General features: G+C 46.4%; 2 protein-coding genes across 4 annotated transcripts in view; one reads left to right on the top strand and one right to left on the bottom strand.

The window, feature by feature from the left end:
• taok3a (TAO kinase 3a) overlaps positions 1-10901 on the bottom strand; it is a 47922-nt gene extending 37021 nt beyond the window's left edge. The window contains exons 1-2 of one of the 2 annotated variants that reach the window (XM_078789563.1): positions 9082-10901; positions 8846-9014 (exon numbers count right to left, since the gene is read on the bottom strand). The gene's annotated coding sequence lies outside the window, so the exon portion shown is untranslated. The remainder of the gene's footprint in view (positions 1-8845; positions 9015-9081) is intronic. The other variant, XM_078789562.1, reaches the window with a different exon arrangement.
• A 219-nt stretch (positions 10902-11120) lies between these two features.
• On the top strand, positions 11121-17113 carry suds3 (SDS3 homolog, SIN3A corepressor complex component). Of its 2 annotated transcripts, none has more exons than XM_058069679.2 (12): positions 11121-11339; positions 13067-13136; positions 13220-13275; positions 13807-13878; positions 13949-13968; positions 14038-14194; positions 14269-14364; positions 15407-15468; positions 15528-15549; positions 15636-15741; positions 16439-16523; positions 16610-17113. In XM_058069679.2, the coding sequence occupies exons 1-12, from the start codon at positions 11225-11227 to the stop codon at positions 16706-16708; spliced, it is 960 nt and encodes a 319-aa protein (XP_057925662.2). In that variant the 5' UTR covers positions 11121-11224; the 3' UTR covers positions 16709-17113. The 2 variants fall into 2 exon arrangements, with proteins under 2 accessions (XP_057925662.2, XP_057925663.2); XM_058069680.2 differs by lacking the exon at positions 11121-11339 and adding an exon at positions 11641-11841.
• Positions 17114-18031: the final 918 nt, after the last annotated feature.

Raw genomic sequence — 18031 nt, 5'->3', positions numbered from 1 at the left:
ATCTTGAGCAGACTAACCCCCTCCTCTGAAGCTGACTCACCCAAACTCCAACACGCATCCTCCCCGTTGGACCTCGTTAAGTCACCAAGAACATTCAAGTCATAGATCTGCACCAGCTTTGTGTGTTAGTCATCTACTTCCCAGGGTTAAAAATAAAAACCCCGGGCGTCACACTAACCTACTTCGTTATCACGGAGCCCACACAGCCGGCTGTGTGCACTACCTCCTGCCGGCAGCAGGGGCATCCAGCCTCCGGATGACGTCCGCTGCTCTCGACCCACAGTCCAACATTCTCTACTTTTCAGCATGACGACCTCGAGGAGAGCTGCCAAAACCGCCAAAGATCCTCCAATTACATCAGCACTCTGCTGTTCTTGAAGACCTACTGCCAAAGCAGCCAAAGATCCTCTATATAACATCATCTGCTGTTTTATGAGAATCCACTGCAAGAAAAATCATTACATTGGCAGGCATACTGTGCAAAAACAATCAAAGATTGTCTCTATTGCATGAGTACTGACGTTTTTGAGGACCTGCTCGAAAATATTCCAAAATAGTCAAATTGGCAGACACGATCTGCAAAAACAGTCAAGGAGTCCTCTACATTGCGTATGCATTTGCTGTTTGTGTCAGAGGACAAAGGAAAAAAAGCATCCGAGGATCCTACATCCTGCATGTAGCCTTGCTGACATCACACTACTACTACTACTAATCCTAGTACTAGTACTACTACCAAATGCTGAAAATGGAATGAAAAGGATGTTATTTATCAGAAGTCTGCATGGCGCAAGCAGCATTTTCAGCAGCATAGTCACGGCGAGGCTTTAAGCTCCGGCATTAAAAACGGCGGCCTGACGCTGGTGCGTCTTAAGAGGGGACGGAAGCCTTGCCTACATGCCAACAAAGGCCGCTGGTCAAATCCTCTTCAACACAACACGCGTGACAGCGTTCATACATGTCCACAGACACGTGTGCACGCCAGCGTCGTCTTTCCACCAGCGGATGATCTGGCCGCTGGACGTCTCGTCCCGCTCTAAAGCCCCGACGGATTTTCTAATCAAGAGCAGCAGAAAGATTAATCAGGCGTAGCCACAGCAACGCTGTCATGGCGGAAGCCTTTCCTTTGGATTGCAAAAGCACGACCATGATGTCACACCTTTACCGCTAGAAAGCCCACATTCCGTGCTGCTTGGTGACTACACTCACATAGCACAACCACTGCACAACACCTACATGTGACCGCACTCACACAGCACAGCACCTACATGTGACTGCACTCACAGCACAACCACACTAACACAACACCTACATGTGACGGCACTCACATAGCACAACCACACTAACACAACACCTACATGTAACCGCGCTCACATAGCACAACCACACTAACACAACACCCAACACCTACATGTAACCGCGCTCACATAGCACAACCACACTAACACAACACCTACATGTAACCGCGCTCACACAGCACAACACCTACATGTGACCACACTCACATAGCACAACCACACTTGGACAACACCTACATCTGACTGCACTCACGTAGCACAACCACACTTGGACAACACCTACATCTGACTGCACTCACGTAGCACAACCACACTTGCACAAAACCTACATGTGACCGCACTCACGTAGCACACTCACATAGCACAACCACACTTGCACAACACCTACATGTGACCGCACTCACATAGCACAACCACACTTGCACACTTGCAACACCTACATGTGACTCATCACAGACACAACAGACTGCAAAGTCAGCTTGTTTAGCTCCATCACTCATTGCAATTTGATCATCAAAAACAGAAAGGACTCATTCATGAACTTACAGTTCACTCTTTTACGCCGTTTTAACCGTTTCCTTCCTTTTAGTTGACCCGCAGCTACATATTATGAGGAAACAGAAAAAGGAAAATTTAACCCCCCAAAAGCGTAAAATACAGCCACCGAAAGGCCAGCGCAGCAAAAGGTTTGCCGAGACCTCTGTGGCGTCACAACGGCTGCTCGGAGCGTGCGCCTGAATACAGTGCAACTTGCCAGGCCACAGCAGGTGGCTCCGCCCCCTCTATACTCTGGTTCTCAACAGGTACTCTCACTTCTTTTCCACTTTCTCATGCACTCCACATGATAACTGAAGTAAGAAAGTCAAAGTAGCGCTTCCACTGTGGGCCTCTTTAAAGGACAACCATGCGATCATAGATTTATTGTCATATTACTGATATCCTCCCAGCAGCGCTGATAGGCTGGTAGCAAAGTACAAAAGGAAAGCTTCTTTGTGTTCTTCGGATCAATAATTCATTCACCGCATCTTTATATTGCAAATATTTCTTCTTGAATGTTCATGAATTAGTAACAGCATCGCTTCTTTTTCTATTTGCCACACAGAAAAAAGGAGGAAACAAAAAAAGCGTGAGAAATATAGAAAATGTGTCATGCTTTTTAGTCTAAAAGCTTTTGTTTGTTTATTTGTGCTGCTGGCTTGGTGGCTAAAATGACCAGTCAATACATTGGAAATAAAAATACTACTTTTAACTGGTCCGATTGGAAAACGGCACACTTGGAACAAAAAGTAGAATCAAAGGCAAATTTTGCCCCAAAAATGTTGCAAATGGCAACAACTGGCAGAAACAAAAAACCCAAAACCTCAGAAATGGTAAAAACAGACAAACAAGAAAAACAGCATAAATAGGAAAACAGTAGAAAAGCAAGAAAGGCAAGATTGGCTAAATGCAAGCAAGACCCAGCAAAGTAAAGTCAAAAGAAAAATAGAAGAACGGAGCAAAAGAGGCCAATAGAGCAATAAAAAGATGAGCATGTGTTGCATGAAAGCTGCTTCTCTGCTCGTCTGCCCCCCGCTCCCCCCCTGGCCACATGGAAGCCCGTAATAACATCTGTCCCGCTTCTGGTCAAGCAAGTATGTGCAAAGTGACGGGTGGGGCCCATCCACCAGCTCGACACAATGGCACATCTGCCGAGGCCACTCGCCCGCTTGGTCCTGACTGGTCCTTCAAGTTCACCACCCCGCCCCCCACGCTGCACCGCTGCTCCTTCTGCATGTGGACGTACGACTGAGACACGAACCTTAACTTGAAAACCCTTCGGAAATCTCCTTCCGTTGAAATCGTTGAAAAGGAGGCTGTTGGGGGAGGAGCCCCATACTGTGGCCCAGCAAGGTGCACTGTATTCAGGCGCACGCTATGAGCAGCCACGGTGCCGCCACGGAGGTCTGTGGCAAAGCTTTCGACTTATCAAAGGTTTCAGGTTGCTGATGAGGTCTTCGGTGTGCTCCATGGTTCTTCGTCACCTCACCTTTGGAGTGCTTGGACAACCGGCACACAAAATGGCTTCCTCCCGAAGACCATGTTTCCAAAGTTTCAGGGGAAGTAAATCAATAAAAATAGAAAAATAAATCCACATTAAAATTAAAAAATATGAATCCAAAGAATTGGCATGTCTTCCTCAGGAGGTCGACGTTTGTTGACAAATTAGGTGATGGAAAGTTTCGGGAAAAATACATGAAAAAAAAAATGAAACCAATTTCAAATGAATGAAAATACTAACTCAAATGGAAAAAATAGCAGTTTGCATGTTCTCCATTGTGCATGCGTGGCTTTTCTCCGGGTACTCCGCTTTCCTCCCACATTAGCGTCATTAGCGTCCCATCTCTCCCCAAGACAGCTGGGATAGGCTCCAGCACCCCTGTGACCCTCATGAGGATATGAAGAATGAAATAGCGTAAATAAAAATAGAGTAAAGCACTCTTAACGCTTAAAAGATAAAAGTTGATTTTTTTCCATTCTGAATTGATGTATTTTGCATTAAAGGGAAATTATGATGAAATTGGCTTTATGAAAAGTCAGTGTAAGAACATTCATTCATTTTCTACCGCTTTTCCTCACGAGGGTTGCTGGGTTGCTGGAACCTACCCCAGCTGTCTTCGGGCGTGAGGCGGGGTACACCCTGGACTGTTGGCCAGCCAATCACAGGGCACATATAGACAAACAACCATTCACACTCACATTCATACCCATGGACAATTTGGAGTCGCCAATTAACCCAGCATATTTTTGGAATGTGGGAGGAAACCAGAGTACCCGGAGAAAACCCACGCATGCACGGGGAGAACATGCAAACTCCACACAGAGATGGCCGAGGGTGGAATTGAACCCTGGTCTCCTAGCTGTGAGGTCTGCGCGCTAACCACTAGACAGCCGTGCCGCCCCAGTGTAAGAATCAGTGCAAAAAGCTGATGTGGGTTATATTCTGGAAATTATTGATGAAGGTGGGAGGGGGTGTCGTTCATCGTTCATGAGCCGTTAGCCTTGGCGTTGGACCACGCTTGGCGGGAAATCCTGTGGTTAACATACCAGGCCAGGCACAGACTTAAATACCCCAAAAATAAATAAATCACTGCTGGCTGGTGACACAACCTCCCCCGACACGCACACATGCATACACACACACACACACACGCACAGACGATCAGAGACAAATCTCCACTTGACCCAATGGAGGCTGCCAGTGGCAGCATTAGAGGCGTGCGGCATGGAGGCCTACTTTCCCGCTGATAAGCCAACAGACGAGGCATCATCAAGCGTTGATGTCGTGCTCACGGCGATCCTTGCCAGAAGCCGCCACTGCAGACCGGCTTCCACGCCACGGTTGATGGCCAGCACTCACGGATCACAGCATCCGTCCATCTTCTCTATCGAGCTAACACACGCTTTCATTCCCGGGAAACACCTGCCTTTTCTGGCTTCTGATTGGCCAAAGTCAGCTTCAGCATCAACCACTGCGAGTCAGAGCCTTTCTTCTTGACACTCACACACACCCATAACCCGGAGGAATGCTGCTGGATGTTTTCAGAGACAAAGTGGTGTCGTCTTATGTGCGGCATCTAGACATTTATACAGGCAAACCAACCAAACCAGAGCGTTTCTTCTTGTCACTCACACACACCTACTCACAAGTTACCTGGAGAGAAGCAGCAGCTTTTTTCCAAGAAAAAGGGTCTCTTACATGCAGGGTCTAAACATTCATACAAAAAAACTAATCTGAAATCAGAGCTTCTCCTCCTGATGCTCCCACAACACCAGTAATCTGGAGAGATGCAGCTGATTTTTTTCCAAGAAAAAGGTCTGAAACAGTGGTGTCAGCTTATGTGAAGCCAACAGATTTATATATGCCGTCGGGATTTTGAGCTTTCCTTCCTGTCACTCTCTCTCTCTCACACACACACACACGTGCACACACACACCAGCACACCAGTAATCTGAAGAGATGAAGCAGTATTTCCCCCCCAAGTAAAGAGTCTACAGATTTATACACAAACCACAAATCAGAGCTTTTCTTCCTATCACTGACAAACACACACTAGTAATGTATATAAATTCAGCTAAAAAGGCCTGCAAAAAAATCAAGTAAACCAAGAATCAGAGCTTTTCTTCCTGCCACTCACACACCAGTAACATAGAGGGATAAAGCCCTACGTTAATATACATTGATTGAGCGTATTCGTGGAGTCGAGAGATTTATATGCAAATTGAGTCAGAGCTTTGGGCTTTTCATCCTGTCACTCACTCTCTCTCTCTCTCTCTCACAGACAGACACACACCAGTAACCTGGAGTGATGCAGGAGTTCTGGTCGGTGGGGGCAGTGGGGTATTGGCCCCCCAAGTCGCAAGGCAACCCTAAGTGGGGCGGGGGGGTTGTCTGTGGGGGCAGTGGGCACAACGCTAAAATGCCTCTGATGATGACGAGGGTTAGCGTGGCCAAGAATGAGCTGCCGTTTTTACAAGCCCATCCGTTAGCAAGCGCTGTCGACTTCCACCCCTCGAGTCATCCTTCAGGCGGCCGTGAGCGAATGGGCCTTCCAGGGACGCGATATCGGCGCTCCAAAGTCGCCTTGACGGCCAGCGGAGGAAGATGTCAGCTTGGCTAACGATGCTGGCCCCCTGTCGGGCCACCGTCTGAAATGAGCATGAAAGCTGGTGGAGGAGAGGCGGGGGCCACAACCACTTGTCATGTGTAACATTCACGAGGGTTCCGGTGCTGCTGGAGCCTATCCCAGCTGTCTATGGGTGAGAGGCGGGGTACACCCTGGACTGGTCGAATGGAGAACATGCAAACTCCACACAGAGATGGCAGAGGGTGGAATTGAACCCTGGTCTCCTAGCTGTGAGGTCTGCGCGCTAACCACTCATTAAGCCCGACAGGAGCGCCTTCATATTTCATACGCTCTGCTGCTGTGGCCACACGGTGGAAAAAAAAAGACAAAAAAAAAAAAACACACGGACACAAAAAGGCAGATTTTCGAAGAACGTCATGCCATGTTAAGAAAATTGGGATCATCAGCTGAAATGGGAAGTATTATTTCCTGTCTGTTGGATCCAATTTATTTCAGTTGTTTTTTTTTTTTTAACATTTTCCTTTTTTTAACATTTTTTTTTAACAAGTTCGATTGTTTTGTTTTATGATTTATTGCTATTCATTTAACACAATTTTTATTTGAATTGACTTTAGATCATTTGAATGTGCTTTTAGTGAGCCCTAGCAATGCTAGCTAGCCATGTGAGCTAAAGCGCTAACAATATGCTCACATTTTAGCAACAGGGTCATACTAGGTTAGCGAGGTTAGAATAACAGACTGATGGATGGTTGGCAGAGCTACAGCTTAATTAACTATTCACGCCATGTTTACACACAAAGCGTGACAGTAGAAAATGTCAAGACGTGTAGCCAAAAAAATAATATGCCAAGTGGCGAGGAGTGACCTGCCCTACATTCCAACGCTAATGAAGAAGCGGGTGACATTCTGCTCCCTGGCGCGCTTTCCCACTAAATATAGGTGAGGGTGGATGAAAGCACACGCATGACGGAACAAAGACACGATAAGTGTAAAAATACATCACAGACTCGCTTTTAAGGCCCCCTTGATGGAAAAGGATGTGCTACCCGGAAAGCGGGGCCCTGGAGACTCTTTAGGAGCCCCGAGTCAGCAAACGCTCACAGCCCCCTCAATCAAAACTGTACAAAAACAGGCTTCGCTACACAATCTGAAATGTCATGTGTGTGCCGAGAGCCTGTTTAGGAGCACCAAACGTGAAAAACATCCAGCATCTCCCTCATTTGTTTGCTTTACCTCGGAGAAAACTTATTTACTTTTTAATGTTTAATTCTTACTTTTCATTTTACTTTTACTTTAAATAGTTTATTTTATTTTTAATTTCATTATATTTTCAGGACCAAATATGATTTATTTACATATTTGATTTGATGTGGGTGGACTTCATAATGCTAATGCTAAAAAGTAAGCTAACTTTATGGCAATTTACATTTCTCTTTATAATGCTAATGCTAAAGACAATGCTATAATGCTCATGCTAAAAACAATGCTAACATCAAAGCAACATGTTTCCTTCATAATGCTACTGCTAAAAGCAAAGCAATGTATATTTCCCTTCATAATGCTACTGCTAAAAGCAATGCTAACATCAAAGCAATGTATATTTCCCTTCATAATGCTACTGCTAAAAGCAATGCCAACATCAAAGCAATGTGTATTTCCTTTCAGAATCCAACTTCCAACCAAATCACTTTGCACCGTTCTAAGCCACTTATTTCTAAACATATTACAAAGTACAACAATTACAACTACTAAAGCACAGAACACACAACTACTACTGATAATACAATGTACTAAATACTACTACAACTACAAAAGCACATACACTCCTACTAATACAAATAATGAAGTACAACATACTACTACAATACCACAGACACTACTACTGACAACAATAAAGTACTACTACTAGCACCAAATTCTGTAAGACTACTATTAACCACTGACATACTACAACTACTTCCGCCATTGATGTACTAATATTACAACAACTACTACCCCATTGATGTACTACCACCACTACAACAACTACTACCGCCGTTGATGTACTACCACCACTACAACAACTACTACCGCCGTTGATGTACTACCACCACTACAACAACTACTACCGCCGTTGATGTACTACTACAACTCCTCCCGCCGTTGATGTGCGCGCGCACACGGTTCTGCTGCCTGCCTCTCGTGCACTAGCGATGACATCATTTTTGGTCATCTTCGGTTCGGTTCTCTCACTCAGCCTCTTCAGTAATAGTCATACTGATACTACTGCTAGTACTGCTAGTACTACTACCACCACCACACTATGACTTTCATGTCAACACAAACCCAGCAGGTTGACGACTTGCTCGTGATGCGTTCATGGCACGTTGGTCACGATAGATCAAATCTACGATGGCGCGTGTCTGTCTTTTTTATGAATTGGAATGAATGCACCGTAGGAAGAAACGGACATAAGAGGCAAGAAGGTCGGGGTATTTATTTATTGGGAATGGGGCAGGGGGGGCAGTGATCGCGGTGGCTTTCGTAATGGCTGAATAAAAACGGGCACACTTGAAGGCACCACGGTACACTCGCCAACACCGACCCACATCGTTGACACAAGCACCGGGGCAACCTTAAAACTGCCCCCGTCCTTCCGAGACCAACACGCTACTCACCCCCCACCCGTGACGACCAAGACGTGACCAAATTGCGTCGTCGACGCGGAGCAGGTGCCGACTGACGCCAATCAAAATAATAATCAATGTAGTAACAACACGGACATACCAACGACGTTAATAAACATTTGTACCACTTTTACTGCTTTGACCTTAAGAGCTGCTGGTTGTAGCATTAGCCGCTAATCCCTGACCAGGAAGTGTCACCCCCCCCCTCCTCAGACAACACTTTAAAAGACCCCCCCCCCCCGCCCCAAATGCTGCTCACCTTCTGTTTGTGTCGTTTTGATGTTTCTCTCTTTCATTTGTTTTTAGTTCCGGGCGGCAGAGAGGTGTCGGTGCGACTTGGTGATCACTTGAGTCGGTGTGGACTTCGTGCAGATCACCCCCCCCCCTCGCCAGACAGCTACTTTGACACCCCGGCCGGAAGTGGAGTGCTGCAAGAGAACACATGTGCAAACGGTGAGGGGATAAAAGTTTGCCAAGGGTACGGGGAACACGAACCTTTAGAGTAGGCTTTCAGCGAGCGGGTGGGCGTGGGGGTGGGGGCATCAGCTCTCCGACCATCTAGCGACCACGACACATTCCCAGCCTGGCAGATGAATTGGAGCTTGTGGACAGCCGTGGCGTTTGCGTTTGAGCAACTTTGCAAGCGCGTCCCTCATCACGTCGTCTAAAGACAATGCTGCCACCTGCTGGTGCTGCTCTGCATTGCACCCGCTGGGCATGTGGCGCCATTTGAATGGTCCAAGTCATATATTTGGCTCCATGCTAAAGGGGTTAACTTAGATTAACTCTATATTTACAATGCTACCCGGCACTACGATTGACAAATCACAGATGGCTTCACAAATGGGAAACATGAGAAGCTTTATTAATATGTCAAGAAAAGCCACGGGTAACAATCTTCTTGCAGAAGTATGACCTCATCTCACCGTGACGATAGCTATAGATCTGGGGTGTCAAACTCCTTCCAGGGAGAACCGAGACACTAAAGCAGGTGGTTTGGATAAGGAGCTCGCCAATTAAATAACCTGCTGGAGAAACTGCTTGGAAAGAAAAGTTGCAGTGCTTCGGCCCTCAGTCGACGCATGCGCTGTAGCTCAATGACGTCTGTCATACAACAGTACAACAGCCACAGGTCCTCTGTCTTTGTTCTCTTCCAGTGTTTACAAATGATCACAATGTGCGGGTTCGTCAAGTAACCATGGCAACCAATGCGAGCCCGGAGAAGGCGGAGTTTCCCAGCCAACCACCTTGCCGAACCCACCATATTCTATAAAGATATTAACGTTAACTTGTACGCAACCTCGTTATTTGCAATTCCGAGAACTTGGAGTGGAATTATTCCCCACGCATTAGTAATTGCAGGCCGTCTCCGGTGTGCATTTGGGGAAAAACAATCGCAACGTGTTTATAGTGTTTAAAAATCTGCCTGATTGAATATTAATATGAAAACGTATTAATCAGCATTTAATTATCATTGCATTAACTGACACTGTTTGCCAACACTTTGAAAAGAAACTAATCCACAAACGTACATAAAATGTACCCACTTTGCAGGACGGGTGCGCGAATTTTGAACAGGCATAACCTTGGGGCACCTCCACTCGTGTAGATCCTCTCCTATTGTTTATTTTCGTTTTCGTTTTTTGTACAACTTATTTTATTATTTTATTTTATTATTAACAAACAGAATGTCATTATAATATAGTGAAGTCAAGTACCGCACATATTAACATAGAAACAGCCCTCTTACGCAGAATAAAGTGGACATGGACAAAATAAAACCAAACAAATAAGAAAGGGGGTGCAAAAGCAAGGTGAAGCCAGATTGGAACAGATTGGATATATACTACATTGTGCATTTTTGGTCTGGATTACTTTCAAGGATTTAAGTATCGTTTAAAATTTTGAAAAGCAGTTATAATAGGTGCATTTTCTTCGCTAATGACAGATCATGTATGCTAAGCTGTGGAAGCTTCCTCCTCCAGCCAACCCTGTCTTCCGTATCACAGGTTGCCAAAAGTACATACTAAATCAAACCGCGAAAGTATTGAAAACGTGTACACTTCGCATTATCTGTGCCCTATTTTTTGCAGGCATTGCGTTAGGCACCTTCACGCGGTAGGGTCTTCTCAGTTGCCATTCAAGCAAGTAAAAGAACATCGATCGTTCTTCGTTTATTTTTGTCTGTGTCTAAAGAAGATATTATGGTCAATTTTAGGGGAAAATGATTTGTCCAGTATGTAACTTTGAGTAAAAATAAACTCCTCACAAGTGATTGGAGACCCTCTCGCGTGTGCGGCAGTAACGTCGGAATGAAAATCAGCCAAACCCCATGTGTTCATGGTGTTCAAAAATATGCCTGACTCAGTGTTCAGTCAAAAACACACGAGCCAGCATTTACATATAATTGAATCCACAAACACAGTTTTTTAAGCTTAAAAACGAAATCAATATATAAAGACAGATACAAATGTTTCCACTTTGCAGTAGGAGTGCTCTGTTTTTGGACAGGCATAACATTGGCACCTTCGACGAAGTGGGTCCTTTCCCGTGTAGGCGCCCAAGCAAGCCACAAAACACCAACTCGATTGTTTATTTTTTGTCTGTTTACGTTTTTATTTTTGCCTAAAGGGAATACATGGCTTCAACCGCTTTGCTCTCGCCCATGGTGGATTACTACAACGACGAAGAGGAACTCGACAGTGTGGACGACGACGACGACCGCAGCTTCAGAGGCAGAGACTCGGAAGAAGGTAAAGCCTTGCGGGAATGGAGTAGAGTAGCAGCCACGACTGCAGGGCTCCGTCTAGTTGTTGGAAGTGAAACGCAAACACACGTGGCTGTCACAAATTAAAGCACGTTTAAAATAAGAAAATTTTAATAATTTAAGTTATGTGTTGTTTAAACTAGCTTGGAGGGAATTTAGTACTGTTATATACGGTGATGGAAGGCCACTACGCGCAAGGCTAGCTTCCAAGGTAGTTATTTGCCATTGTTCACAAATTATTATTTATTTTTTACCAAGTCACGACTGTAAATGTTACAATGTTTTTAAACACTTTTAACAAAGATGCTTCTCGACCGTGTGTGCATTCACCGGACTACAAACGGCAGTTTATGCGCGATGCTTGCCGTAAACATCTACGTGACAGGCAACAAGCAGGCGATCGGTGTCCGGCGTCCTGCCCTTTTCACGCCATTCATTGAGACGCCAAAGAGAGAGACAGACGGGGGCCGCGATGGCAGCCATCCAAGGTTAGCCAACTTTATTCACTTTAACTTGCCGCTGCATGCTCGTCTCGCCGTTCCAAAGTGTCTTTAAAAACTCATTCCGCTTTCCAACAACAACTGACCAGGCTAACTTGAGCTAGCGCGCGGCGGTTACGAATGCTAACCCCTGGAAACGAAAGCTGTGTGTCAGCTTCGCAGGGCCCCGGTGGGTGAAAGGTTGTCCTAACCGGCGGTGTAGGTTTGCCACGTCCGATCTGAGCTGCTCTTCCGCGGGGGTTGACTGCAATTAATCCACGATCAATCCTTTCCACGCGACAAAACGCCTGACACGTAAAAAGTGTACATGTTACTTCTCTTAAAAGAAACCGCACAACTTGAATCCACAGGCTCCGTGGCAGGACGAGGACCCCCCCCCGTGTCTCCTAATGGACGGGTTGGTTTCGTAGGAAACCGTGGAACCATGATAGACTCACCAGTGGACACTTCATTTGGCACACCACCGGGGACGTCACGAGGGTTGAAAGATGGGGACGGGGTAGTGGGGAATGACTCTTCATGGCACCAGCATCGATGAATTGATTATTTATAAGGCATCTACCAGAGGACTTCCTGCCTTTTTCTTGAAAACAAAACATTCCAAGCTTGACTGGCCCAACCCAGACATCAAAGGCATCGTTTGACATTTTACCAAAGCTTTTACCGCAGCTGATCTTTTCACCGTGGCAACTGGGGCCAAATTGAACCAAATCCAGTCCACCTTTGCACCGAGCATTTTTTACGTTTGTGGAACACTGATCATATCTGCTTGGAGGACTATGAGCACTCCATTCAGGGTAGAAAAGTCACAGGCTTGTAATTTTTTTCTGTAATAGGAAAAAGCTATTTAGCAGGTTTGGGGCCGATCCGATCCAGTATCACGTTTGGGTATCGATACCAGTGTGACTTCTGAATGCTGATGTTTCCTCTGTGGGTGCTTTGATGTTGATGAACTTTGATGAAGCTAGCATGAAGGATACGAACAAAGGCAGTCAAATGCGTATCGCAAACGTCAGAAGAGTATCACAAACATAGCATGAAGAATAGCAGCCAACATAATGTAGCTGGAAGAATATGAGCAAACATAGCGGGAAGAATATTAGCAAACATAATATGGTTTGCTGATGATTCTGTTGGCACGGAGGGGGGCCTACCAGTAGCCTGTGTTTTGACATGAATAGTCCGAATTATTTTCTGCTTTCTGTTGTGGCAGACACAGAAGACGCCAGTGAAACCGACCTCGCCAAGCACGACGAGGACGACTATGTGGAGATCAAGGAGCAGTGAGTCCTATTGTTCATTTGAAAGCATTGTGACGTATGCAAGATCAACCTGTGTCTGATATCTGCTGCTGTTTTCCTTCCAGAATGTACCAGGACAAACTGGCCTCCTTAAAAAGGCAACTGCAGCAACTACAAGAAGGTAAGCTTAGCAACACTAGCATAGCGATGTATTGCTACAGTGCTAACATTACACTCACACTTTAACATCATCATCATCACCATGCGAGGTTAGCCTATTTGCTGAAACAAAAACAAAACGATCCAACTTAGAGCCGATGACTTCATTTTAAGATAGTGAAGCCTGGTGGGTGGGCTCATCCAGCTAGGGGCAGGTCAGAAGTAGAGGAAGTACAGCTTTTCTTTCACAGCCTTGCTGTGAAAACTGTGGTAAACTTGAGTCAGCTTCTTTTCTTAGCGTACTTTCCAGAGTATGTCGTAGTTCATAGCGGATTTGGGGACACCTGGTAGACGCAAGAAATCATTGCGTTGGTGTTGTGAAGCAGTTAGGCACACAGAATGCCTGACTATTGCCTAAATGACAACACTATTGCCTACTACACAGCGATGGTTTTCCTTTAGGTGTTACAATAGGGCAGCTGGGTAGGTTCCTACACACCGGGTCTCATTGGATGGCATAGGACGTCTACTAAGCAAATCTAGCTGTTTGCAGGCACGCTGCAGGAGTACCAGAAGAGGATGAAGAAGTTGGACCAGCAGTATAAAGAGAGGCTCCGCAATGCGGGTAAGCGACACCACCATGAATGAATGAGTGAGTGAACATCTCATCCACATTTCGTCTTTCTTCTTGGCAGATCTGTTTCTTCAGCTTGAGGTGAGCCCATCAGGACCACACAGGCCTTTTAATATGGTGCCTTCTCACTCTCAGCCTTTTCTGGTGCAGACGGACCAGGTGGAGAGGAACTACGTCAAGGAGAAGAAGGCAGCGGTGAAGGAGTTTGACGACAAGAAGGTGGAACTGAAGGAGAACCTCATCGCCGAGCTGGAGGAGAAGAAGAAAATGATAGAGAATGAGAAACTAACCATGGAGCTCACAGGCGGTAAAGTGGCGTCAGAAAGACCTCTTGGGGATATTGTGGGTGTGTTCTTTTATAGAATGGCCATTTTGACACAGATTCTATGGAGGTGAAACCCATCATGACACGCAAGCTGAGGAGACGACCCAACGACCCGGTGCCCATTCCCGACAAACGAAGAAAGCCAGCACCTGATATCCTTGACATCCACAGGACTGCAATCTATGAGTGGTTAGCATGTAGGCCACACAGTCAGGAGATCGGGAAGACCTGGGTTTGATTCTCCACGTGGCATCTCTGTGTGGAGTTTGCATGTTCTCCCCGTGCATGCGTGGCTTTTCTCCGGGTACTCTGGTTTCCTCCCTCAATCCAAAAACGCTACGCTAATTAGCCACTCCAAATTGTCCATAGGTATGAATATGAGTGTGAACGGTTGTTTGTCTATATGTGCCCTGGGATTGGCTGGCCACCGGTGCAGGGTGGACCCCGCCTCTAGCCCAAAGACAGCTGGGATAGGCTCCAGCATTCCCCTGTAGCCCTAATGAGGATAAGCGGTAGAAAATGGATGCCATCGCTTTCATCCATCGGTTTTCAATGCCGCTTGTCCTCACTCCGGGTAAGCTGGACCCCATCCCAGCCGACTTGGGGCAGGAGGCAGGTACACCCTGGACCGGTAACCAGCCTCATTGGTTTCCCTGTAGGTCTAATATCCATCCACTGGCTCATGGTAGCTCCAACAACACAAATGTCCGAGTATCTTGTCCTCAACAGCGACATGGCGGCCATAACCCCTTGCTACTTTTTATCCTGTAGATCTAAGTCTAGTTTGTACACCCCTCAGGTTAGGACTGTGTTGGTTGGTCCTAATCCATGACATGACTTAATTACATGTATTTGCTCTTTCTCTAGTTTTTAATCACGTGTTTTTTTGCATATTCCTGCTCAGTTTTCCAGTTTTATGTTGCTTTTTTTTTGCTTTATTCCCAAATTTAGCTTTTTCTCTTTCCTTTTAGCTCTTTGTCGCCTCTGTTTTTGCTGTTTTTTGTTTATTTTGCCCTTCCTCCCCCATTTTTCCATCTTTCAATTTATTATTTAGGTGTTTTGGTCTTGACTGCCATTCTTCCTCTCTTTCCCATTGAGTTTCTTTGCCATCTTCCTTGTGTGTGTGCTTTCGTGGACCATTGGAGCCAAAGTGTCTCCTGAAGAGCCAACATCCACTTCCTTAACTCCTGGAACCGCAGCTGAATTACCTTCTCACGGACGATCAGATCATGGAAGACCTGAGAATGTTAAATAAGGTACCTTCTATTTCCACCTCTTTTTCTGCTCCTTTCGCTAACGTGCCTTCTCCTTCCAGCTCAAGTCGCCCAAGCGGCCAGGTATGTCGTCACGGCGGAGTACACCTAGTACTGCAGGTACTACCACGTAACAGGCACGCCAACGTCTCGCTGTTTGTCGCTTCCAGTGTCCCCCTCGTCTCCGGAGCACGTCCCCTCTGCCCCCTTGGATTACCCGTCCCAGCGCTTTGAGGCTCGCATCGAGGAAGGCCGTCTGTACTATGACAAAAGATGGTACCCCTCTCTCTTTCTCGCTCGCTCTCTCCCACCACTTGGTGGGGGTGTAGGAGTTCCTTCTCACCACCAGATGGTGACTGTTTGTTAGGAATGCTTGGAACGCTCCAGTTTTTAGCTGCAGCTTGGCTCTTTCATCTCCCCTCCTTCCCTCCTTGCTTCCCTTCCTCTTTCTCTTTTTGCTTCCTTTCCTCGTTCCCTCCTTGCTTCCCTCCCCACTACCTCCCTCCCTCCTGTGCTCGTGGTTGGACAGTAGGAGGTGGAAACAAGGGAAGAACGCTCCCTTTGACGCCTTTAAGGCCTCCATGTGTGAAAGCAACCTTACGTTCCACTGCTGTGTTGGAGAATGCTGAACGCCACTTAAACATAAATAATATGACAGCAATACAATTCATAAAGTACACTATATTAACAAGTAGAAAGCATATCATGTACTGTTAGAAGTTAAAAAACAACAATCCAATTTTGTCAAATTATAACCCCAAACAATAAGGACAAAAACTGGGTTAGTTTTTATATCATAAAATGAGAGCGCATATCTGGGGGCGGGGCGCTGCCAATTACAGGGCATCTTGTTGGACAAATTTTTCTCTCATACGTATAAATAATCCTGTGTACATACAAAACACTGAATCCAATTGTGGTTTGGGTTTTAGTGGAAAACCAGAGAAAACCTTCTTTGTTGTTTGGACGGCAGGTACCACAAGAGCCAGGCCATCTATCTGGAGTCCAAAGACAACACCAAGATCAGCTGCGTCATCAGCTCAGTGGGCACCAATGAGGTGGCTGCTTCTTCTTCTACACGCTTGGCGTACTTCCTACTTTTAACACGCGCCGCTTTCTTCTTCTTCTGCTTCTTCTTCTGGAGATTTGGGTGAGGAAAACCAGCGACAGCACCAAGATGAGGATCTACCTGGGGCAGCTGCAAAGGGGGGCCTTCGTTATCCGGCGGCGCTCGGCGGCGTGAAAACTTCAAGCTGTACCTTTTTATACCTGAGCCCTTACTGTACACTTCCTCCACCCACGTCTCACCCGTTTTTATTTCCTTTCCTTTTTTCAGAATAAATCTGATTCCATTGTCAAGACACTAGCGAGGCTAGCAAAGCCCCTTCTTGCTACAAAAGATCCACTGTAGCGTCTCCGTAATAAGGACAAATCGGAAAAAACAAAGTAAAGCCCCTTTTGCCAAGTGAGGGGGGCATACATGACATGTGTCGGGTTCATCTAGCTAGGGGCTGTAGATAAACATATTACTCTTAGAATTGACTTAAAGAGTCCCTTTGTGTTGGAAGGAAGTGATGAGGAAGGATGAAGAGGAGCATGACGCGTTTGATCGGCAATGTAAATAGAAAATAAAAAGTGTGCGCTCGCAGACGGTGTTGCTGTGCCATTGCTCCAAATGCTCCCGTTCAGTATTGTTCTATAATTCATGAAGATATGATCTCAGAAAACATGTTGATAATTACCACATGATGATAACCGCTCCCATTTATCAACCAGCAAAATGGCCCCCAAACATCCCACCAGGTGAACCGGAAGTGCTTTACATCACAACCCAGCCGACCCCGGTGTTCCCGCCATCATCATCTAAACGTGTGATGGCGTCTCCTTTGGAAAGCCACTACTATCCCACCCAAACATCTTAGCAAATTCATGTCTTCACCCCACGGCAGGGGCCAATAGAAAAGGAACTACGGGCTGAACGTGGCCCCCACGCCGCAGCTTGGTCACCCCTGGGCTGAGTGAAGGTGGAGACGTAATGATGCATGGACACATGGTGTGTAATAACAGCCGCATCTCTGCTCTCGCCGGGCCGTACAACACTTGGCTGGTTATTGCTTGTGTGCATAAAAAGCCGCCCGAGGCGTCAATAAAAGAAGAGAAGAATCCCCCAGCAGCCTCAATCCGAGGACCGACTTCCTCTTTCATCCTCCCTTCCTGCCCGTCCGCCGCTCCGCATGTTGGCTCTCGTGGCATGGCTCCGAGCGGCGACTCTATCTGGCGGGAAGAGAGTTGGATCGGGCCCTGTCTGTGTGTGCGTGTGTGTGTGTTTTATCAGCATGCAGCAGCTGTGCACTGGAAGCTCAGGAACTCATCAAGAGCGAGTTTGCGAGTCTCGCTATTTGACCCGCAGGTTCAGGAAGAGCGCGGCGGTCTGGGGGGGGGGACGGGGGGGTGACTTGGCAACACGACACAGCGATCATTTTTAAAACTTATGCTGCAGCCAACATCAGGACGCTATGATTGCCCCTCTCCCCCACCCCCGCTCTTCTCTTCAAGCGTACCCTTC

Source organism: Doryrhamphus excisus, linkage group LG3 (assembly GCF_037039965.1).
Source record: "Doryrhamphus excisus strain RoL-2023G ecotype Guam linkage group LG3, RoL_Dexc_Guam_v1.1, whole genome shotgun sequence".
In the NCBI taxonomy this organism is placed as follows: domain Eukaryota; kingdom Metazoa; phylum Chordata; class Actinopteri; order Syngnathiformes; family Syngnathidae; genus Doryrhamphus; species Doryrhamphus excisus.
Note: the sequence above shows the minus strand (reverse complement) of the source record. Positions and strands in the feature narration are given on the sequence as shown.

What these genes read in the sequence shown, in the direction of transcription:
- suds3 (XM_058069679.2), top strand. Translation starts at nt 11,225, where the DNA reads ATGGCTTCAACCGCTTTGCTCTCGCCCATGGTGGATTACTACAACGAC. An exon ending in ATCTGTTTCTTCAGCTTGAG is followed by an intron (nt 13,969 to 14,037) that starts GTGAGCCCATCA and finishes TTTCTGGTGCAG; the next exon opens with ACGGACCAGGTGGAGAGGAA. An exon ending in ACGAAGAAAGCCAGCACCTG is followed by an intron (nt 14,365 to 15,406) that starts ATATCCTTGACA and finishes AACTCCTGGAAC; the next exon opens with CGCAGCTGAATTACCTTCTC.